This window comes from Sturnus vulgaris, chromosome 10 (genome assembly GCF_052056855.1).
Source record: "Sturnus vulgaris isolate bStuVul1 chromosome 10, bStuVul1.hap1, whole genome shotgun sequence".
Taxonomy (NCBI): Eukaryota; Metazoa; Chordata; class Aves; order Passeriformes; family Sturnidae; genus Sturnus; species Sturnus vulgaris.
Genome location: NC_142252.1, coordinates 13,669,152 through 13,692,239, shown reverse-complemented (window position 1 = coordinate 13,692,239; position 23,088 = coordinate 13,669,152). Strand labels below are relative to the sequence as shown.

The window sequence follows — 23,088 nt, the reverse complement described above, 5'->3', positions numbered from 1 at the left end:
TATTTAGAGAATATGCAAGACCAAAGGCTGTGGTTCCAAAGGTACTGAATTTTCAGATGTGCATAATTATTTTATGCAATATGTGACAAAGGCTGTTGAAAAGCAACTGCTATGCAAAATGTGTGACTCTATAAGGAGCTTTTGGGTATCTTAGTGAACAGATATCTAGGTGCAAGGGCTCTTGATTAAAAATAAATCTCCAGTATTCTTTTCTCATAATTCTTTATGATGGCAATGGGGAAAGAGGGAGGAATGTTGAGTTACAAACCATATTGAACTGGATTAAACAGATACTCATGTGCCTATATGAACATACTTTAATAATTGATATTTTTTGGAGAAGGAGGGTAGAAATCAGTGTTATGTGACTGTTAGCAATTCAAATTGATACATTAGCTTTAGCTTTTATTGGCAACTTAAAATTTTCTAGCAATATTATGAACCACATATTCAAAATACTGTATGTACTAACACTGGAATCACACATGTATGCTGAGGCAAGGACATAATTCTAGAGCTGTTTGTTGGTTTTGACATAACTTACCTAACATCCTTGTTAGAATTAATTCATCTAGTGCTACATAATTCATTGCTTCTGATCTTGCAACTTGAGACTGTGCAATATTTTGACTTTCAGTGTTGAACAGAAGCCTCAGCCCACACAGCCAGTGCCCATGGCTGGAGATGTCTGTAGGGAAGCACCTCAGAGGTGCATCATGGCACAAGTCCTTTGAGAACAGCAAAGAGCAGGAAAATGTTATCTCCTTTGAATGTCTGCAGCACATGGAAATACTTTGTTTTCCTTTTCTTTGCTAAATTTTCTTGCTTCTTTTGGCTCTGCACATCATTCTCTTTGTCTTCCTGTTTTATTTTCCCCTTCTATCTGTGAGGTGTTGGAGGTGTGTGCATATGTAAATGTTTATTTACATACAGCACCTTGTGGCTGCATGCATCAAGTCCTCTGTTCAACTAACCCTGTTTCTGATGTACTTTTGCTACCACTGAACTAATTAACAGCAATGAAAAGTTAATTTACAGCATTTTGTCTTTGCTCTTTATGAAAGAAAATAATTGGAATAAGATGGAAATGTCAGCTTGGATTTCTTTCTATAAAGTGCAGACACAATTCTTCAGGCTTAACAGCGGAATGATATTGATCACTATGAATAATTGTGGATTATTCTTGTTTAGTCTGTAACAACTGTTGTTAAATTTTAGTAATGGAATTAATTTATGTCTAAATAACAGCTGTCCTCTGCCTATTAGATAATATGCTCTATCTCATCTAAAGCTAACTTGAGTTGTAAATATCACATGGGCTTTATCACATGAACTTTGTTTAAATACTGATACACTCAGTAATTGTTTAGGTTATCATTTTTTCTAAATTGAATATTTAATCAGTCAAGATCAATCAGTCAGATTTTGTTGTTTGTAAATATTTACGTCATAAGAATTTGTATTCCACCATTTATGCTTTTTGTCTTTGTGTTATTAAAAGGGGATTGTTTAAAACAACTGTTTACTGCATCTTGAACACATTTTAGGAACATTTGGCTTGGAATGTTTCTTAGTGCTTGATCTTATTACATTAGTGCCTTGAACCTCAAGATCTCTTGTACTATAATATCCTAATTTTTCCAGTTTTAATGTAATTTAAATAATTTTGAAATAAACCTTCAAGACTGTCCTGCCTATCTAAAATGCATGAAGTTGTGCAGCACATTTAGAATTCTGACAAACAAATATGAAATAAGAATGCTTATGAATATTCATAAACAGTGAATATTCATCTGAAAGTATTTTCTTTAGCAAGCAGGTGTTAAGTGATTTTATGAAGCACCATTAAGATGGTGCTAATACAGAAAATGAATATACAAGATCCTGAGAGTTTGACCACTAAAACTACATTTAGTTCCGTGGCCAGGAATCTCAGCTCCATATGAAGCTGCTTTTCCTTAAGTCCACTTTCCCAGTATTAAGTCTTGAAGGGTTAATTTTTACATTTGCATGTACTGAAATTCAGACAGTTCTCTGATGTGAACCTCCTGTTGCAGATGGGGCTTTCCATCAGCTTTAAATTTCAAATGCTAATTGAAGTATTTTACTTGCTGTAAAATGCATGTTAAGCCACTTTTCTTACGTGGAATGAAACTTTCATTTCGTAATTTGGTTACTTACAGTGCCTAAACTAAACAAGTGGTGGTAGCCATGATTATTTTTCTTTGTAGGTTTCTGACAAAGAGAAGATTGATCAACTTCAAGAAGAACTTCTACGCACTCAGGTGACTTTTCTGAGTTATTGATGCTCTAAGTAGTGATTTATGTGCAGCAAAACTCAGATTTACTAGACAAAAGCATACCTGAAGTATATTTGGTAAAAATGTGGTGCTTTTTCACATTCAGTCTGAATGTATGGGTGCAGAGTCCCCTGTGCTGGCACAGACCAAAGGTCAGTCTAGTCTGTTCTTCTCTGACAATGACTTAAAGAATGCAAGACCTCATTCCAACCAAGTTTTAATCTCGCCTTGATTAGCAAGGCAGAGCTAATTATTTGTAAGCTAGATTTTTTCAGGGATGATGCACATTAGTCATATTTGTCAGTGTTCTGGTTTTCTTGTTTGTGTTAATGTAAAATTAATCTTTTATCTGCAGGCTTCTAAATTGATTGGCTCTTTGGCCCAGCTACATTTTTTTATAGGGGCTTTACTAACCTCATTATATATTTGCTAGTCTTGAGTGCATTTATTATTTACCTTTTTTAATAACATATTGATATTTGATTTGGTTTTAAAAGTACACTCAAGCCAAATACATTTCCATATTGTAGAGAAACATTTTCAGAGTAGATATCAATACTATCTACATCTCTCATGTTCAGAGTACTGTTGCAGTCTCCTAAACAGGGCTAGGCTGGTACTGTTGTATTTCTGTCTGAAGTTTTATGCTGAAGAATGGGTCTTGCACGTTTACATTCAAGTTCCATTTTGATTGAATGGCCAGTTCCCACTGACGCTGATTTCTGTCTGATTCAATGTGTAGCTTCTTTGAAAATGATGCTTTAAGGTGCTTAAAGATTGATCTTTGTGTCCTGAGGTTTGAACTGTGTGGTCTTATAAAAACTTCTGAAACAAAGGAATTGCATTGCAAAAAAAAAAAATTGGTGACCTTGTATTCTTAATAAGTAACGATCACAGAGGTTTCTGTCTTTCTGAAAGACCTGCCTGAAGGATTATAAATTTTTCATAGGTAAAACTTTGCTCATGTGAATCTACTATGTCCATAATTATACAAATATGTTTGTAATACTTTTTATAGCTCAAATACCAAAGAATGCTCGAGCGATTAGAGAAGGAGAACAAAGAATTAAGAAAATTGGTACTGCAAAAAGATGACAAGGGAATTCATCAGAGGAAGTTAAAGGTATGTGTTACAAAACTGCATTGAAATAGAATTATGCCATATTTTCCATTATGCTATTCTAAATTGCATTTGTTAATTCATATATAAATTTTTAACTTTTAACATTTGTTTTAAGATACCTCTGTTAATTCTTTGAGTCATCAAAACTGTTATACATCCTTTATTTTTTAACTATATAACTTCTGGAAATGGCTTCAATTGAAAAACAAAAAGGGGTTACTATGTCTAACTAAATAACTTACATAAGTGATTGGGAAATGTGACTTGGTTTTTTTATGTAGCTTCACTACATTTTTGGAGAATCTTGGCCTCCAACTCTTCTTGTACATACAGTCTGATACCTTTGTGCTTTGTTATGGGTCTCATTGAGTTTGGTAGGAGAAAGTTACAGAGTGAGGGAACATCATTTAATGACTCTATAAATCCAATGAGACTGGCTTTTGTTTTTGTCTGCCAGCATCCTGAGCATTCTAAAAATGGATGTTGTCTGCTTCTCTATGTCATTGTTAACTATTATGGATCTTTCGCTTTCCTCAGGGAACTGAAAGATGAATCTTACTTGTGCAGAATAAGATTAATAACTATATTCTTATGAATGTTTATTGTTCATCAAATTAAATAAGTCTAGATGTTAAATGGAAGAAATTCAGCTTAACTTGAAAGCTGTGGAGTTTGCACTCAGTTGTTCTCTTATGTTGTACATAGGAGCTCTCATTTTCCTCTTTCATCCACAGGAGTCAAGGAGTGACTTTACTTGGTATTGTATTACATAGACCAAAGATCTTTGCTGCAGTATAGACAGCTGTGGTTTCAAACAATCAGAAGAAAGTAAAAATATTTTTACATAAGTTTACAGAAGAAGTAGTCTGAAACCTTTGTTCTCTTATTTGGCTGTGTTTTTTCTCTGTACTTTTATTTTGTAGAAGTCCTTGATTGATATGTATTCTGAAGTACTTGACATCCTATCTGATTATGATGCCAGTTACAACACACAAGATCACCTACCTCGAGTAAGTAGATAACAAATTCAATGATTTTTACTGAAACACCAGTTTTACAATTAAATAGACCATTTAATTATATTCCAGAATAATCCACAGTTAGTGCTAGGCTATTTTCTTGTTACTCCACCTTTTTGCTTAAGAGATGTCTTTCATTTTGAAAGCAGTAATATAATTTTGAAAATAACCAATTTAACCTAGCCAAGCCTGTTTTGACTCTTAGATAAACCCTGTCTAGATTCAGTTAGTGCTGCTGTGCTGAGTTTTTAATTTTAAATGGTTTCAGTCTGTGCACCTCATCCTCCTCAGCTGTGTAAAAATGGTTGTTGTTTCCCGCTTTGTGTGAGTGGAGCTGAGTGACTAAGGTGCCCTGTCCATCTCCCACAGCAGTGCTGCTGTTAGGAGTGGATTTGGGAAGGGGTTAGGCTGACTGCTGGTGTAGGAGAGAGCCAGGAATGCTTCCTGCATTCACAACCACCTGTAGCATTGGTAGCTTCTACAGGAAGCCGCTAAGATGGAAGAATTCAGGATTCAGCTCTTTCTAGGCAGAAGCCGTATCTACCAGATGAGTAGTGTTTTGCCTGCTGAAAGGGTTTTGTACAAGAAGAGAAGGGCTGCCTGCCACGAGGGCAACAAGCCCTCCCTCTCTTCATTAGATGCCCTGGCAGGGTGCTTTGTGGACTGTGCTGTCAATTTCTTTGCTTGACTACAGGTTAGTATTTCTTCAAAGATTCAATCTTTAAACCATTGCATTTATAATCAAGCAAAATACAGCTGGTGTTGATACAGATGTATGTCTTCCTAGTCAGGTTTTGTCTAAACTTCCAAAATGTCTTTCCAAAAGCCAATGGCTGTTTAAACTTTCACTTAAGGTGGTGGTGGTTGGAGATCAAAGTGCAGGAAAAACCAGCGTGTTAGAAATGATTGCCCAGGCCCGCATATTCCCTCGAGGCTCTGGGGAGATGATGACACGTTCCCCTGTCAAGGTAAGAAACATCATCATCTCTGAATCAGCATTTGCTGTATTGTTCTCCCTCTGAGCATGACATTGATTGAAGCATACATGTACATAGTTTTTTTTTAAATAGCCTCTAAGCAAGGGAGTTGTTTCAGCCAATGACAAAAGCTCTGCAGATCTGTATATGATCCATGTGTACTGTCTGAATAGTAGCAGTACCACTTATTAATTTTGTGCTAAATAAGCACTACATATAATTGTGTTTCTACAGAGGGAAGTGTACATATGCCGTGTACTTCTCAGGTTTCTCTGTGTTAGGTTTGCTGCACTTTCTCATTAAAGCTTTTAACATTTAGGTAACCCTTAGTGAAGGTCCCCACCATGTGGCTTTTTTCAAAGACAGCTCTCGGGAGTTTGATCTGACCAAAGAGGAGGATGTAAGTATAATAAAGTGACTGGAAGTTGATGAGACTTCTATTGATCCTCTGAATAATTTTGTGTCTCTGTGATCTCTAAGCCCCTGTTTAATTAGACTGAAAGATGTTTAGTGGGGTAAGGCATTGTAGGAGTTACTAAATTAACTCTTTAGCTGGCTCTGAAGTGGATAAAATGTAGAGTGCTCCTTGTGCCAAGACACGAAGCATGAAGGGATCTGAAGGTAATCTGTCATTTAGTGCCCCGTTTACCAGACTTACTAAACATGCATTTGAAATAATACTTATAAACTGAGATCTTCATCCCTAACTAAAATTGTTTTTCAGTGTAGGCTATTTTTCTTCTATCACAGTTATAAAGAGTTTTGTGTTTGGTATTTTGCTTTTCTTGTAACAGCTTGCAGCTTTGAGAAATGAAATAGAAATCAGAATGAGAAATAGTGTGAAAGAAGGGTGCACTGTTAGCACTGAGGTAAGACTTGTCAAATATTTAATGGTAAATATCTGTACATGTATATGTTTTGTAAGTATTCTTCAGTTTGGAGACTGTGGTTAATCCAGTTTGCAAATACTTCATATTTTGCAGTATACAAATTGCGTTTTATACAACAATTACTTGCATTAGAAGTTGTACTTCCTACTTAAAATAAGGTTATTGCTGATTAAAATATATGTGTGTAAATATGTGTCATATAGTTTTATATATGTGTGTTTGTCTATGTAACTGCATTCAAAGTAGGTGGTATATAAACCTCTAATTTCAATTTTATTTCACAGACCATCTCCTTAAGCGTGAAGGGTCCTGGTTTGCAGCGAATGGTATTGGTTGATTTACCTGGAGTCATTAGTGTAAGTATGCAATAATTTTAAAAGTGAAGGTAAATGAGGTAGCGTTATTGGTAAGAACATTAGCCATTGGGGTTTTTTTAACTTTTTTTTTCTTTGTTTTTCTTTAAATATTTATCTCCATTTGCATATTAAAGACTGTGACATCGGGTATGGCTCCAGATACAAAGGAAACTATCTTTAGTATCAGCAGGGCCTACATGCAGAATCCTAATGCCATCATCCTCTGTATTCAAGGTACTCAGAATCTAAACAATTATCCATTTATATTTTTAATCATAGTTCTTATGTTACTCTGGAGTCTGTTCTGATAGTATTTTTCCTTTTCTGATAATTTGTGTAGTGTACAAAACAGTATACTGTGGAATGTCTGTTTATAAATTAAGGCAATCTGTGCAAAATTGGCAAAAAGCAACTTTTTGCTAAGAGTTTTTTTTAGCATTAAAGAAAAATGGTGGTGATAATAAAATTCAAGTTTTCCACAAAAGTGTTTTTGGGTGTAACGTGCAATAATATTGAATATAATATAATGTTGAATATTTTGAGAAAGCTGGTACGTGTTCAAAACAGAACTACAGCAAACTGATTTGTTTTGGTTCTGGAAAGAAAGCAATTTTTCCACTGTGTGTATCCAAAAATGGAACATAAGTCTAATTTTACTGGGTTAAATTTGTAACATGGAACTTACTTGATAGCTACTGTGTATTAGATTACATAGTCTCTAAAATAAACTTTGTATTTATTTTAGATGGGTCAGTGGATGCAGAACGCAGCATTGTCACAGACTTAGTCAGCCAAATGGATCCCCAAGGAAAAAGGACAATATTTGTGTTGACTAAGGTTGATCTTGCAGAGAAAAATGTGGCTAGTCCAAGCAGGGTGAGCTGAAACTCTTTTTCTCACATTGTGCTGGCTGAAGTAATACATGGTAAAATACTTGAGATGCTGGTCCAGAGATATTGGACCTCTCCTGCCTGTTTGAAATGGTTTTGAGTGCTTATTTCTATTCAGTATTCAGTATGATTTTTTTTTTTGTGGTTGTTGTTTTGATCTCTCTCAGGCCTTACTTTTAGTGGTTAGCTATGGGACTTCAGTCTCAACTTGCTGTAATACTGATTCCTTTCTTGAAGATGACCTGAGCAAGTTCCATTTCCCAAAAAGGCTTAAAGATGTTCCGGGATAGGCATTCTTGTTATGTTTCATGTTCTGCTGTGTTATGCCTTATTTGATCTATGCCTTTAATTTTTTTTTTGTTTTCAATCTCAATAGAAATCATAGTCCCATGAAAAACTGCAATACTCTATGCATAGATATAAGTAGGTCTGGCCTTAAAATTGTGCTGAAGGAAAGGATGTCTCTGTTAATGATGTGAAGTTAATGATGGTTTTTTTTTAATCCTTTATTTTCAAAGATCCAGCAAATCATTGAAGGCAAACTCTTCCCAATGAAAGCTTTGGGTTATTTTGCAGTTGTTACTGGAAAAGGTAAAGAGAGCTCTAGCTCTGTTCATTTTGTCCTTAGTAGCCCAGAAAGCACAGAACTGTTGCAGCACTCTTTTCTTTCTGCAGGAAACAGCAGTGAAAGCATTGAATCTATTAAAGAATATGAAGAGGAATTTTTTCAGAATTCAAAGCTGTTAAAGTATGTTGCTATTTTATTCTTTCTATTAAAATGAGCCTGTGTTGGTAAATGCTAGCATCAGTTTTTCTTATTGAATTTAAAAGGATTGCAATGTGGAAACACTAACTGTGATATAATTTGTTAAATTAAGTATTATGTTGAGGTGACCGATTTATCCTGGTTTCCTAATGCTTGCTGTAAGTCACTGGAGACAGACAGCCATCTTCAGGCAGCAGCTGATTGCATTGCAGTTCTGGGCCACTCTTCCAAGGTTTGTGTGTGTCTCCATCAGCTCTACAAGAGCTAAGTTTCAGCCTGTCTAAATACTTAGAGCTTATAGGAGTGAATCCAGCCCAAAAGTGAGTTTTAGTGCCTCTAAATGTCAGTTGTTTTGGTGTGGCCATGTTGTAGTCAGAGGGTTCATTTGTGTGTTCTGAGGGAAGTTCACTGAGTAGAGTTTGGATTTCACAGGCTGGTATTCCTCAGGAAAGTATAGTACATGATCTTTGGGACTGTAGTACCTGAACTGCAACCTCCAGAATAAAAACTTACTTAGGATGGGTTTTTTTGTTCCTGTGTTTTGTTTGGGGGTTTTTCCCCTTGCTTTGGTGATGATCTACACTGAGTAGTTTAGAGGAAGAGACTGGAATTTGGGTTAGGTACACAGTTACATGTTATTTTCTAAGAAGCAAAGCTTTATTCTAGAGAGGAGAAAATGGAGACCTGAAAGCATGGGTATGTAGAGAACTTCCTCTATCTGTCTTTACAGGACAAGTATGCTGAAAGCACATCAAGTAACAACTAAGAATTTAAGTCTTGCTGTGTCAGACTGCTTTTGGAAGATGGTGAGAGAGTCTGTGGAACAGCAAGCAGATGCTTTTAAAGGTAAAAATGTTTTCAAAAAGCAAGGGAAATAGCAACTTGCTGTTAAACAGTTATTTCTTCTATTGCATATAATACTGTTCTGCCAGAATGCTTGGGCAATAGTTTCATACATTTTATATGGTCAGCATTTCCCATTAATTGATAATTGCCCCAGGTAATTTCTAGAAAAAAAAAGTAAAAAGTAATATATGTTGTGAAGTACCGCTTGCTCTAAAAACCAAAGGAGTAAGTAAGCATAAAAAACAAAAATAAAGTTGGGGGGTTTTTTATGGGCAAAACACAGTTCTTCCACTGGATTAAGGTGTTTAAAATGGCTTCCTGCATAGAGGTACCATCTGGTCAGCCAGGGCAGGGCTGACATGTGCAGAGCTGGCAGTTGAATGACTCCACTGTGTCTTTTTAATGCATGAATTCTGCAATTTGTAGACAGAGTATCTTGGCATAGACAGAAGAAAATTCTGCTCATTTGAAGACAGGCTTAAAGTTCTTGGAGAGCTTTTCATAAGCAAGATTTGTGGCTATTTTAAGACCTGCTGAACTTTTAAGGTAGTCATGAAGTGCATATGGACAATTACACAAAACAAGGCCCTGTTTCTGATTTTTGCAGCCACGCGTTTCAATCTTGAGACGGAATGGAAGAACAATTACCCCCGGTTGCGAGAGCTTGACAGGGTAAATTACACTACTGCTTTCATTGGTGTGCTACAAAGGGTTGAAGATTATTAATTAAAATGTATGCCTTTTAATTTCACTAGTAAAGGTTTCTTAAAGTTAGCATAAAGTACTGTGTAGGAGCCACGGGTCTGGACGGTTGGGACTGATGGAGAGATCTCTAAAGCCAGGTGTTGGGAACTTGTTGTTTATTGCATTGGGCGTGAGTAAAAGGGCCCTGCTTGGAGCTGCCAGCTGCAGCTCGGAGCAGGCCCGTAAGAGCAGGAAGGCAAGAGTAAAAAAAGTTAAGAGAGAGCAAGGGTTAAGAGGTAAGAAGTAAGAGAGCAAAAGTAAGAGCATCAGAGAGGTAAGAGAGGCAAGAGAGTAAAGTAAGAGAGCGAGGTTCCTGTTACAATAAATTTTCTTCTGTGTGGAATATTCTAATTTTCACTAACCAATCTAATACAAGATACAAATTCTATAGCATTTACATACAGCCTATAAGAATCACTACATTACTGTACTGTGTTACACTTTAAGCCCTAAAAACTATTCTTTGGACCCTCTTTACCAAGCTAGTAGGGTCTTCTCTGCCCTTTGGACCTGTCTGCAAGCAGAGGGAATTGTTCAATCGAAAGGGGATTACTTTCAGCTGGCCATACTATTGTTTTCTAGTTGTTCAGTAACTAAGGTTTGGTATCTCAAAGATGGCTTTCATTTCAATCTTGCTTATAATTTCCATATTCTCAAAACCCTTCGCCAGGCAATCATATTTATAAGGTTTTCCATTTTCATCTTCCCCAACAGTACTGACATTTCAAAATGTTAGGACAGTATAAATTATTGTGGGGGAAGGAAATACTGTTCTTCAAAATTGTGATGCTTCAGCACATACGTCCTTCACTCTTCTAACCTAACTTGCCCAAAGGGATAGGTCAGTATTTCTTTGTGATTATGACAGAACTGGCAAAGAGAAGTTACATGCCCCGATCTTTCAAACAGAGTAACAAAACAATTGGGATCTCATTTTCTAGTTCTTTTACAGAGATCCTGAATATTGAAATGCCATGCCTGGACAAAGGCATGTAAGACATGGGGGGGGGAAAATGTATGGTAAACCAGGGTAGCTGATGATATGCACACATAACATTGTTCAGAACATGACCAGGAGGTGTCATTTGAAGCTTAAAGACATGAAGAAAAAGGTATTGGATTTTTTACCTTTTGTATGGAAACATGATCAAACTATACTTAATCTGATTATTTCGTTTTGCACAGAATGAACTGTTTGAGAAAGCAAAGAATGAGATTCTTGATGAAGTCATAAGTTTGACTCAGGTCACACCAAAACACTGGTATGGTAATTTTTTCTTTTTTTGTTGTTTTGTTTTCTTTTTTTTTTCAATAATTTACTAGGAGAAATTTGCCTTTAAAAATGAGATCTAGTAAACAACATTCTCAAATATAAGTAAGAAACTGTTTTTCTTGGACAGTATATTGTATTCCGATGATCTGTAGTGTTGTTTTCTGTGTTACTAAAAAAATTGAATGCACATCTATTAGTCACTTGTGTACTGGAAACCATCACATGTGTTACAACTCTCATTTTAGGGAGGAGATACTTGAGAAGACTTTGTGGGAAAGGGTATCTGCCCATGTGATTGAGAACATCTACCTGCCAGCAGCACAGACTGCAAACTCAGGGACGTTTAACACCACTGTGGACATCAAACTGAAGCAGTGGACTGACAAGCAACTGCCTAATAAAGCAGTAGAGGTGAGAATTTAGTTATTAAAAAAAAAAAACTTAATTACAATTTAAAATGAAGGCATAACTCCAGAAAAGAAAGGTGATACTTGAATGGGTGACTGCAATTCTTCTAGTTAGCTTGCATGTCAGAAAAGGCTGGCAAGATCTTGATGCCCCAGAACCATACAGAGCAGAAACATTGTATTTTGCTCTTCTGGTGAATTTTGCCTGTTAAAGAAGAAAACTCGAACCTATTTTTGCAAGGTTAACAAATCCCTCAAGTAGGTATATTCACATTTAATACAGTTACACAAATTTAACAGAATCCTGCTTGCTACAATACTGTGAAGGAAAGTTTAGTGTTACTTTTATTAGTAGTGGATAAGGCAGCAAAGGAAAAGTCAGTGATTTATGCTTCCATGGTTTTTTTGGAAAGTCTTCAGATTTTCATACTTGGAAGAATTGTAATAAATGTACCTTTATCAGCTGGTACATGATATAATGGTCCATTTCAGGAGGAATTGTTTGCTAACTTTTCAGGTGGCATGGGAGACTTTGCAAGAAGAATTTTCTCGTTTCATGACAGAAAAAAAAGGAAAAGAGCACGATGATATCTTTGATAAACTGAAGCAAGCTGTCAAAGAAGAAACTATTAAGCGACACAGATGGAATGAGAGAGCAGAGGATAGCCTGGTACAATGTAGTGGGTTTTTTTGCCTTTAAATGTTTTTCTTAGAGTTGAATAATCAATATTTTTGCATTCTTTCACTGTAATCATAAAATTATTCTTCTTGTGTCCGTCTCACCTTTTCTATATAATGCTTTAGTTCTGTGTTGCTCAATTCGTTTCATTATTATCTTTTGTTAGTTATTGTCCTAAATTGTATCTAATAATACTGTTTTGGTTGGTTCATGAATGTCCTCTATAACCCACTGCCTGCACAAGAACAGCCTGGTGAGAATTGCTTGGCATCGGTTTATTTGTTCTCTTCAGTGTAGCCACATAAAATAACATCATTTCATTTCATTTTATAGATTCTGCAATCCAGACGGACCTCATTTCTTTTCTTTGATATTTTCTATTATTTATGCAGGCTGTAGAAAAGAGTGAGAGACACAGGAAAATTTTAGCAGTGTTTTGAAACGTGCCTCTTGAATATCTTTTGTGTGCCCAATATAATCTGTTTTAGCAGACATTAAAAAATGAAGAGAATACTAGAAATGGGTTATGAACTAAATCCTGAATAAATGATTTACTGCGTGCTAAAGTGACATTCTGTATTGCAGCGGGTGATCCAGCACAATGCGTTAGAAGATCGGTCAATATCTGATAAACAGCAGTGGGATGCAGCCATTCATTTCATGGAAGAGACGCTCCAAAGTCGGCTCAAAGACAGTGAGTGGTGTCATGTATTCCACTCTTCTTCCCTTTTTAATCTCAGCCAGTCTTGATCTAGTTCACTTCACTGAAGTGCAGCCTTTGTATCAGCCCAACTGACACAGTGGTGACTGCTTGCAATGGTACTCATGAAAATATTTAGCAAAATACAGCCTCAAAAGCTCTCATGCTCTTGCTCTTAAAATGAGGCAACTGAATGAGAAGCAGTAGAGATCTATAAAGTAAAAAAATGGTATAAATGCACGTGTAGGAGAACAGGATAAATTTAGGGAAAATAGTTGGTCTGTTTATGGTTTCTAACATAATCAGTTTTGATGCACGTTGCAGCCAAGGTAAGATTTGAGGTTTTTTTAATGCATGATTTGGAACTGGGAGGGTGGTCTCAGTAGAGGGGTGTTGTGGTTTTTTTGTACTTTTTGAAGTGTCTATTGGTTGGAAGTAATTTTCAAATTTTAGTAAAATACGTTAACCATTGCTTGAAGTAAAAGACACCTGACTTAACTCAGTGTGTGGTGTATTTTATGTTCTTCAACATAAAATGTTCATTCTTGTTCACATACTTAATTTTGAAAGTATAAATTTGGCTGGCTGCATATATTTTGTTTGATAATTAATATCGTGCCTCCTTTTCCAGCTGAATCTGTTATTGAAGATATGGTGGGTCCAAACTGGAAGAAAAGATGGTTGTACTGGGTAGGCCGCACCAAAGAACAGGTAAAAGAAAAAAATTATAAAAAATTTATAGTTTGCTACCTTTAGAAAACTTTGATTATTACTCAATAAATTTTCAAAACTACCAATTCTCTTCACACTATTTAGATTACTACAAAAAAAACCTCACTAGTCATTGTTTTAAATAGTATGGAAAATTTAGTATACTTCTTCCATGATCCATCTACAGAGTGACTTGTAAACGATTTTCCATTTTTCAACTGAATTACATCTTTGCTGTGATGCCATTGACCTGTGTATTGAAGTTCTTTCAGTAGAAAGAAATCAATGAAAGAAGGTGGAAACTGGGCTATTCTCTTGTATGCTTTTCATGCCTGCCTTCTAAACAGAAGTCACATGCAATTTCCTGTCATGCTCTATTTGGATTTAATTAGTATGTGTTAGCATTATCACTCACATTGCAATCACAGTTTTCTCTTTTGATTGTCCATATTCATCATAACATCTCTCATTTGGTCATAGCTTTTGGAAGTCTCCTTTAAATTTTAATAGCACCTTTTGTTCGATGCCCAGAGATGATGGACTTCCTATATTACTTTTTCTAGATGATTCTCAAACTCTTACTTTAAAAAAGTAAGCAGAATTTAAAAGGATAGAATAGGAAGTAATTGTTTCAGCGAAGGGAGTTTTACAGTCAGCCATATGCAGACAGCTATTAGAGCAAGGTAGTGACTTCAGCCTATGTTAATTGACTTTTTAGCAACAGCACCTTAAAGGTATGAGTCCATGGAGAGTTCCTGCTAGCTAATAGGAAAAAAGTACAGTTCTCATCAGTATCGCAGGTGGTGTATGAATGTGAACCTTGCTAGCAGATATTCATGTAGGAGAAAGGGGGCTAACATCTACCATTTTTTTTCCCTTCTATTCTTGTTCTGCATTTCTGTGTATAATGAAAAGGAAAAAAAATAAATTGACAGTGAATTGTCCATTAAAAATGCTATATTTGATGTGTTTTTGCATAAATTCTTTTTGAAGTAACTTAAAAGTTATAGTGTCAGAGGTTTTTTTTCTGCCCTGGCTTATTAATCAAATAGAGTGTTTATTGAGGAGGTGCTGATGATCTCTGAGTCTCTAATAATAAATCCCAACTAATCATTCCTATCCTAGAATATTCGTAATGAAACAAAAAATGAACTTGAGAAATTGATCAAGTGCAATGAAGATCATCCCGCTTATCTGGCAAATGATGAAGTGACGACTGTCAGAAAGAATCTGGAAGCAAGAAGAGTAGCAGTGGATCCATCTGTGGTGAGATGCAGAATTGTAACAAGACTCGTGGAAGCCCCCTGTGAACACTTGAACGTTTTCTAGATGGCACAGAAAAGACTTCATCTGAATACTGATTTTGTAATGCAGATGTTTCCAAACAAATCACTGACTGCTTGCACGCAATTCACACACTTCTGTTGGCTGGCAGACAGTGGCTGTACAGCATTTTGGAATCTGTCCCTTTAGACTGGAATCAGAATCTGCTGAGCAGATTTTCTTGCCTACATTGTAACAAAGCTCGTTAGAAATTATTGTTCAGATGTAATCAAGGCCTTTGTGAGCAAGTTACAGTAAAAACATACTGTGTATCCTAAAGCTTTCAATGTGGTTGTATGTGAAGTTCGCAGTTCATTGGTAAAATGAAGAGAGAATTTTTTTTTTTAATACTTAGGAAGAGGCAGGAATTTTTTTCATGTCCCAAGGGATTATATTGTACATTTGAAATATTCTGGAAAATGACATATCTCATTGCAGCGAAAGCCCCTTAAGGGTAATTAGACCTATTATCTAATTAAATGTGAGATTTTAAATAAATGAGAATCCAGACATTAATAAGTAATAGATGTAGATTTCCTATAGCAGTGATTTATTTTCTGCAGTAACTTTGGCTACCTTTGTCGCATTAATACATGCACTTCTTCTAGGAAGAAGAATTTTTGTAGTATCTGCTACTCCTTTCCTGTACAGCACTTACCATTTTTTATAAAGGTCATAGTAGTGATCCACGACCTCTGCATGAGGAGGCTGAGTGAAAATTGAGGGTTTTTTTTCTAGCTAAGCAACTGATTTTCTTGATTATGTTTTATGGGTTTTCCAGAGAGGCATCTTGATACCAGTATTTAATTTTGCAGAACTGAAACATAATAAGCCTAATCAAGAAAAGTTATAAATGTTTGTTTACGTAAGACCCATTAAATATTTCTCTAAGCTTTAATCTGGTTTAATTGGTAAATTAATGGGTACATCTCAAAAATGTGTTCTCAGTGCTAAAGAATGTTTTGTAGTGTGTAATTTAAACGTGTTTTGGCTGCAGACAGTATTTTTAAGCATTCAGTTATGTTCATGGAAGAGTAGGTTTTTAAATTCACAAGTCATCTGTAGTGTTTGCCAAGTGTAACTAACACATTAATCATATCCTAGTTGCAGATAAATTGCTGAGAAATATTTAGATGTATGTTACATGATAGCAACAGTGGAATTTGGAGTTACATTTTTAAATTAAATGCACTCATTAATCTAAACACGATAGTAAGGGTATGTATTTATTTATTTAGTCAAATTTAAATCCTCTTTTTCTAGATTAAAGACACATGGCACCAAATTTATAGAAGATACTTCCTGAAGTCCGCTTTGAACCACTGCAGTCTATGTCGAAGAGGCTTCTATTATTATCAGAGGCATTTTGTGGATTCAGAGGTAAATTGAAGAACAGATGTTCTTCATCTACACTAGTGTTTTGCCTTAATATTTCTATTTCAGTTGAAAAAAAAAAATCTAAAAATACTTCAAAGTAGCCTGACCAGATAGCTGGTGATCTCAGATATGTTTTACATGAGGCTTGTAATGGATAAAATGCCATCCTGGTGGTAATTATGTAAAATGACCACTAGGTATCAGCCATGACCTAAACATCTGTTTCTAATCGATGTGTATTGAAAATGCAGTTAAAACCAGTAGTGTACGGCTGTTGATACGTTGTTGATAGCCGTTTCTTCTGCTTTCCCATTAATAGTTACTTACTTCACTTATACAAAAAAATCAGAAAACATCCCTATGGATTTATAGGAAAATTATGGTCAGTAAATGTTTATAGTTAATGCTTAGAACCACGTGTGATCAATGGGAAAAATATTGAACAGCTATGGAGTTTTCAAATGGGACTTTATACATAACTTTGCAGTTTTGGGAACCCAAGCTTGTGCAATACATGACAGTATGCATCAAATCACACAAAGAATACACTATTTTCTTACCATTATATTTTAAATCAAAGAGAAATTGCTGGAAAGGTAGAGCAACTCACTTTGTTTTCTCTTAATGAGCCATGAAGCCAGAAATCTTTGTTACTTTAGAAATACCTTTGCCTGTAAGAGATATGGAGACCTGCCTCTTCATGACACTTAAACTTCTAACCATGTTCCAATATTTTTAAGGTGTCCTAATGTGAACTTAATGCTCCCTCCTGCCATCCTTGCAGGTGTAGAAACTGTTTCTTCTGTTGTTAACAAATACAGCCCTTGGCCCAGCCCTGTCTTCAGAAGCATTTGTTCATGCAGGGAGGCACACCCCAGAGCTCAGCTGTTGTCTCTCAGTATATTTGCTATGAACAGTGATGTTCCAGTGAGCATTAGGTTACACTCCCCAGCCTGCATAAAGCGTATGCAAATTGTTTTTTCTTGGTTTCCCATGATACAGCTCTTTTTGTTGAAAATAGCAGACGTGAAGGTGATGCAGTGCATTAAATAAGGGTGATGTGGTTCTTGTGAAGTATTTTTGATGTGCTTCCTTGTTACCTACACCCGTAATTCTGTGGGATTTTTGTGCAAGGTCTGGGTATATAAACATGAGGTTACAGTTGCTGCTGGGAGTGCCAAAAGAGATTCTTGTGTGTGTAAGATGTTCACTGGACATCAGAGGTCTGACACCACAAGTTCTGTCATTCCAGCTTGAATGTAACGACATCGTCCTCTTCTGGCGAATACAGCGAATGCTGGCGATTACAGCAAATACACTGAGGCAGCAGCTCACTAACACTGAAGGTAAGGCTCAGTCAGTGGGAGAGTTTGAAACAAAAAATTATCACCTAAAAAAGTAATCCAATAATAATTTTGCTTAGCGGGTAAATACCCTCTGAAATTTAAAAATCTTTCTCAAAGAATTTCCATTCTTAATGGTCCAAAGAAGGGGTTTCTGTGTGCAGAAGTTTGCCTTTTCTCCTGTCAGATTAATAAGTATGGTAACATATATTGTGTTTCCAACAGACCTTCCCAAGATTGGTCCTTAGGTCATTGGAGTTGCAGAAGTGTTGCCAATCACTCTTTTTTGGTCACTTTGTTTTATTTTTTTACAGTAAGACGCTTGGAGAAGAATGTAAAGGAAGTGCTTGAAGATTTTGCTGAAGACAATGAAAAAAAGGTGATGCTCCTAACTGGCAAGAGAGTTCAGCTTGCAGAGGATCTCAGTAAGTACCCACCCTGCAGGGTTTTGGAATGAGCTTGAATTGAAGCAAATTCTGAGCACTGTCCTTGAGAATATTCAGTGTGATGTAGGTTGTTCATGTGCTGGCATTTATTTACTATCATACAGATTTTTCCTTAAATATGGTCAAATCTTACTGATTCTAAGATGGACATGGATAGTATAGTGTGATAATATAATTTCCACTAGATCTAACTGCACTTACATAAATATGTTGAAAAAATGTGGTTAAAACAGAGTAATATTTAAAGGGAGATTCCCCTTCCAGAGGGATTACAGTAGTATAATGTTTTGGGTAACTCAAAAACTGCTCAAAGACCATTAAGGTTTTATGATTAATATAATAAGATTTTAAACAGTGAAAGTTTTTAAGGTGACAGTCCAGGTTGAGATTATTTCTTGTTGTCTGCCTGCACATCCAGTAGGGTTTAGACTGCATTTTAGCTGATGGACCTTGTCTTGCACACATACCATTGTCTTTTTGCCAGCATTCTGCTGTTCTGTGAGACTTCCACTTAAACCCCAACTGTGCACCTGGTCTGAGAGGGGGAAAAGACAATGCTATGCAAAAGGGAAAAGAAAAAAATGCTAGTGATAAATGAAGTTCCTATAGTTAGGTAAATACCTGCATGTTCACAGGTGACAAATCTTAGACCTCTTATTTTGTGTCTGATGTAGAAACTAATTTTTGTCTTAAAATATGACTTAAGATATTTAATTCGGATTAAATGAATATTGTGATCAGCGTTTCTTCTTTTAATTAGTAATTAGGAAAGTTCTTATACCCAGGGTTCAGTGGGACAGAGAAGGCTGCAACAGCTGTTAGTTACCTAAGTGTGAATCATATTTTTATTTTTTTACATCCAAAATGTAATATAAAGTAAATGTTTTGCTTACAGTAAACTCAAAATCTAAGGATTTATTTTTAGTAGTGCTGGTTTGGCTATACTGAAAATACTGTCTTATTGGAAGTATTGTTTTTGAAATCCCAATGAATTGTATTTGTTGTCCTTTAGAAAATGTAAAATTTTGGAATTGTGAGTAGTTTTGATGATCTAGGGCAAATTGCCTTTGTTTTCTTGACTGACGTCTGAAGCGGGTGCTATGAGTGTATAATTTTATGATGGGCACATAATTTTCTCCAAACATCCTCTGTTGCTTTTGAAATCCTGTATCAACCTTTATGTAAACAGTCTTTTAGAGTAGGTAGAATGTGTTTTACAGCATAAGAGGTTCTCCTCCTCTCTATATATGTTGAGGTAAAACAAGTAGTAGCTGCATAGTAGGATGCAGACTTTTATTGAGGAAGTTCTCCTTTTCAAGCAGTGCTGCTTGCTTTATTGCTTTGATGCTGGATGCTGACTTTTTGGGCTTTTTTCCTGTGCAAACACTGGTATAGAGTGAACCTTGGCAATTTGGATTTATCCTGAAGGTTTCCATGTTTTAAAACAAAATTAAAAAACCCTAACATTATGTTTAAGTTAACGTGTCTTTATTTTGCACTGAAATTGGCTTAGAATTTTTGCATTGTCAACTTTGCTTTTCCCCAGCCTCAGTAATAGGCTCCCATTTCAAAGCAGTGGCAGCTGAGGTCATCATTTTGTAAACTAAGACTAGACCTGTAGGAGCAGCCTGTGTGTGTTCATAACCTGAGGTGTCAGTGCACTGGTATAAATGCTTCAAGCGTAGAGTTTGCATTTCATAAATTACTGTGTAGCAAAAACATGTCACTGCACTGTATTTCTTTAAATTCAGGAGGTCACAGATCCCACACGCATTATTCTAAAGAAATAATTGTTATTCAGTACAAAACAATGTATGATGATATGTCCTGCTTTATTGTACCTGTGGGAAGATTTTAAAACTACCACTGCTGAGCTCCATACTCATATCAGCTATGTTCTTTCTGCATGCTTTTATTGCTAAGTGATTTTTATGGGAATATGACAGGAAAATGGGGTTTATTTGCCTTTCCCTTGGTGACAGAATGCTTTTCTATGGTGCAGAAGTTATTTTTATATACCCTTGAGACAGAGTTTGATAGCATAGAGCATTGAACTCTCAGATGGCTATAATTTCCTTCTTGTAGCACTTGGTAAAGTTCAGAACTCTCCTAAAGGAAAAAATCGTGACTCCTGTGACACCCCTTCATAAAATATTGGTATTTTAATTAGGAAGGGAAGTAATCTCCTGAATCACAAAGTCCAGTTTCTCCATTCTATGCAGCTGTGTTTATATAACCCAGCTGATTCGAATATCTTGAGCTCTGTCTTCAAATCAGTTACTTGTTGGGGCTCAGTATTGACACTGAAAACATGTTCCAGGATGTCATTCTTCTGGTGGTTACAAATAGACTTCTAATTTCCAGTCTAAATTTGTAAATATGGGTCTGGGATTCACTTCCTGATTAGAAACTCTACTTGCAAATGTAAATTATTTATATACCTGAGGTTGGGATGCCTCCTCTTGAGGCTGCTTGTATGGGAACAGTGTCTCACTGCTCTTATATCAGTCTTTTAATGCTGAAGCACTGAAAGTGTTTTATTGTTTGTTCAGGATACTGATTAATGGCTATTACTAAAATGGGTGACCGAGTCTCATGATGAGAGCTCACACAGGACTCAAAACTTACTAGAGCAGGTTTTGTTGTCTGTGTTCTACATCCTTGAATGGTACTTTAATGCTATGTAAGAGTATTCCTTATATGACATTTATGCCCTGAATCTTGCTGCTTCTCACTGTTCATATCTCAAATTTTATTCTAGCTATTTTACAGAGTGTAAACAGATCTTTGAAACAAACTATTAATTTTTTAATGTACTGAAGGTTGCTGTTTCTTCAAAAATGTGCTTTAAATGTAATATATATGTACTCCTTGACATGAGTATTGTTGTGATATTTGTACCAGTGAATGGTTACTAAGTTTGTGGAAATGAAGAAGCCCTAGGATCAGAGGCCTTTCAGAAGAAAGGATCATAGAGTGCAAAAAGGGGCAGAGGAGAGCATGAATAGCTAAATTGGGAAAATTGACTTCAGAAATGTCCTAAAATGCAGTCACTCTATAAGAATGCTTGTACTGGAAGATACACCTGTGGTTGATGTATCCCAGTGTCCTGACCCTGGCAGTGAGCAGGCGTGGGAACAGCAGAAGCATACAGTAGTACTTGCCTGTTATGCTCTCACAGCAGCCCCACAATCTGTGGTTCCAAGATTTCCTAATCCTGAGGTAATATCTTTGTGATTAATAGGCATTCATGGACTTTTTTTTCCCTCCTATGAATTTCTCTAATTGCTTTTTGAACTCATGTAAACTTTGGCATCTGCAACATCCTGTGGCAATTAGTTCCAGGGTTCAACTACACATTGTGAGAAAAAGTACTTCCTTTTGTTTGTTTCTGAGCCACCTGCCAGTTTCATTTGGTTCTCCTTAGTTCTTGCACTGTGAAAAACCTTCAGTAATCTTTTTCTATTCATTTTTTTTGCCATTCACGTCTTCACAGACGTGTGTGCTACCTGCACTTGATGTTCTTTTTTCTGACTTGAAAAGTTCTCATGGTGTAGTTGTTCTTTGCATGGATGTTGTTTCCTGGTTTCAGTCAGCCTTGCCACTCTTTTCTTCTTAGTTCCACTTAGTTCCTTTCTGAGGTGAAAGAGCAGACCTTGCACAAAATATTTGAAATGTATCTACATTATGGATTTATACACTTGTGTTAAGATGCTTTCTGGGTTTTATTCTGGTCTTTTTACAGTAATTCCTTGTAGTCTGTTTCCTCTTTTGCCTGTTATTGAACAGTGAGCTGATGCTGCAGTGGTCTATCTGCTACAACTCTTAAGTTCTTGTGTGGAAAGTGACAGCCATGATATTTTCCTTTTCCTGTCATGCTTTAAAACTGTAGGTATAGTTGAGATACGTTTATTGGTTTTTTATTATGAGGATTCAGAAACAAGAGTTATTTGCTGTGTGTCTCTTACCTGTCTATCTGGGTACTTTAGGCTTATTCAGCAGTTGATAGGAACCTGTTTTAATGCAGTTGCTCACAACCTCCCTCACAACTCTGGGGCATTATTTTTATTGAAGTTCTTCACCAAAGTTCTCTGCCATTTGCATCTTGATTGTGCTTACTGCTCAAGGACCAAATCCTTTGATTTGAAATTTATATTCCATACAACTACGTATTTGCTTAGCTACATCAGTATCTTAAATATGCTGTGTTCCATAAGAACTGAAATGGGATAGAAGGACCTCAGAGTACAATGGTAAACATTAATATTTTAAAAGAATTTCACAGAAAAGCCTCTTGGCAAGATTGCCCTGTTTATATTGCAGGCTTTAAGGCACTGCTCTAGGCTGGAGGGAAAATCTAATGGTGGCAAGTCAATCCCTTCAAATTCCTGCAGCTGTTACACACAAGTATGTGCAGCTCTACGCAAATCTTTTCCACGTGCTCTTTTTATTTTAAATTACCCTTTATTTCTACAGTACTTTTGAAAATGGATGAGTCAATATATATCTCTTAATTTTTTATCAGTGATCTTTTGCAGTATTTGCTAGTTTGTACTGTTTTCTCCTGTTTTTGTTTAACCTTTCAAAGTGAATGATACTGAACATTCGTGCAGGCTGCCTCTGAAGTTACTGAAGGTTTTAAATGTTACGTGTATTTTAAAATGCTGGCTTGGTTGGTTATTTATAGAAGACAATTATTTGAAGTCACACCTTCACTAGAACTGTATCTTTTTAATTGTGTTCTTCAGTATTTGTCAATACATTTTTTTTAAAGAAAAAATACATAGGTGAAACACTTAAATTTCAACATGAACAATGTATTTTCTGCTCTTTTGTTTTTAACATAAATGCCAGACCAGTAATTTCAGCAGCAATGCCTGATAGCGTGCGGGTAAATCTTACCTTTCTGTAGACTATT

At 36.0% G+C, this 23,088-nt stretch overlaps 1 protein-coding gene across 4 annotated transcripts in view; it reads left to right on the top strand.

Annotated features, from left to right (window-relative positions):
* Positions 1 to 23,088, top strand: part of OPA1 (OPA1 mitochondrial dynamin like GTPase) — a 51,065-nt gene that overhangs the window by 14,019 nt on the left and 13,958 nt on the right. For all 4 annotated transcript variants that reach the window (XM_014888842.2, XM_014888840.2, XM_014888841.2 and 1 more), the window contains 22 exons: positions 2,232 to 2,285; positions 3,319 to 3,423; positions 4,347 to 4,433; positions 5,297 to 5,410; positions 5,739 to 5,819; positions 6,214 to 6,288; positions 6,594 to 6,665; positions 6,800 to 6,899; positions 7,411 to 7,541; positions 8,074 to 8,146; positions 8,231 to 8,303; positions 9,052 to 9,167; positions 9,775 to 9,839; positions 11,097 to 11,173; positions 11,430 to 11,595; positions 12,109 to 12,261; positions 12,856 to 12,964; positions 13,602 to 13,681; positions 14,807 to 14,947; positions 16,268 to 16,384; positions 17,634 to 17,727; positions 18,039 to 18,149. In XM_014888842.2, the coding sequence (XP_014744328.1) occupies positions 2,232 to 2,285; positions 3,319 to 3,423; positions 4,347 to 4,433; positions 5,297 to 5,410; positions 5,739 to 5,819; positions 6,214 to 6,288; positions 6,594 to 6,665; positions 6,800 to 6,899; positions 7,411 to 7,541; positions 8,074 to 8,146; positions 8,231 to 8,303; positions 9,052 to 9,167; positions 9,775 to 9,839; positions 11,097 to 11,173; positions 11,430 to 11,595; positions 12,109 to 12,261; positions 12,856 to 12,964; positions 13,602 to 13,681; positions 14,807 to 14,947; positions 16,268 to 16,384; positions 17,634 to 17,727; positions 18,039 to 18,149 (2,194 nt within the window). The remainder of the gene's footprint in view (positions 1 to 2,231; positions 2,286 to 3,318; positions 3,424 to 4,346; positions 4,434 to 5,296; positions 5,411 to 5,738; positions 5,820 to 6,213; positions 6,289 to 6,593; positions 6,666 to 6,799; positions 6,900 to 7,410; positions 7,542 to 8,073; positions 8,147 to 8,230; positions 8,304 to 9,051; positions 9,168 to 9,774; positions 9,840 to 11,096; positions 11,174 to 11,429; positions 11,596 to 12,108; positions 12,262 to 12,855; positions 12,965 to 13,601; positions 13,682 to 14,806; positions 14,948 to 16,267; positions 16,385 to 17,633; positions 17,728 to 18,038; positions 18,150 to 23,088) is intronic.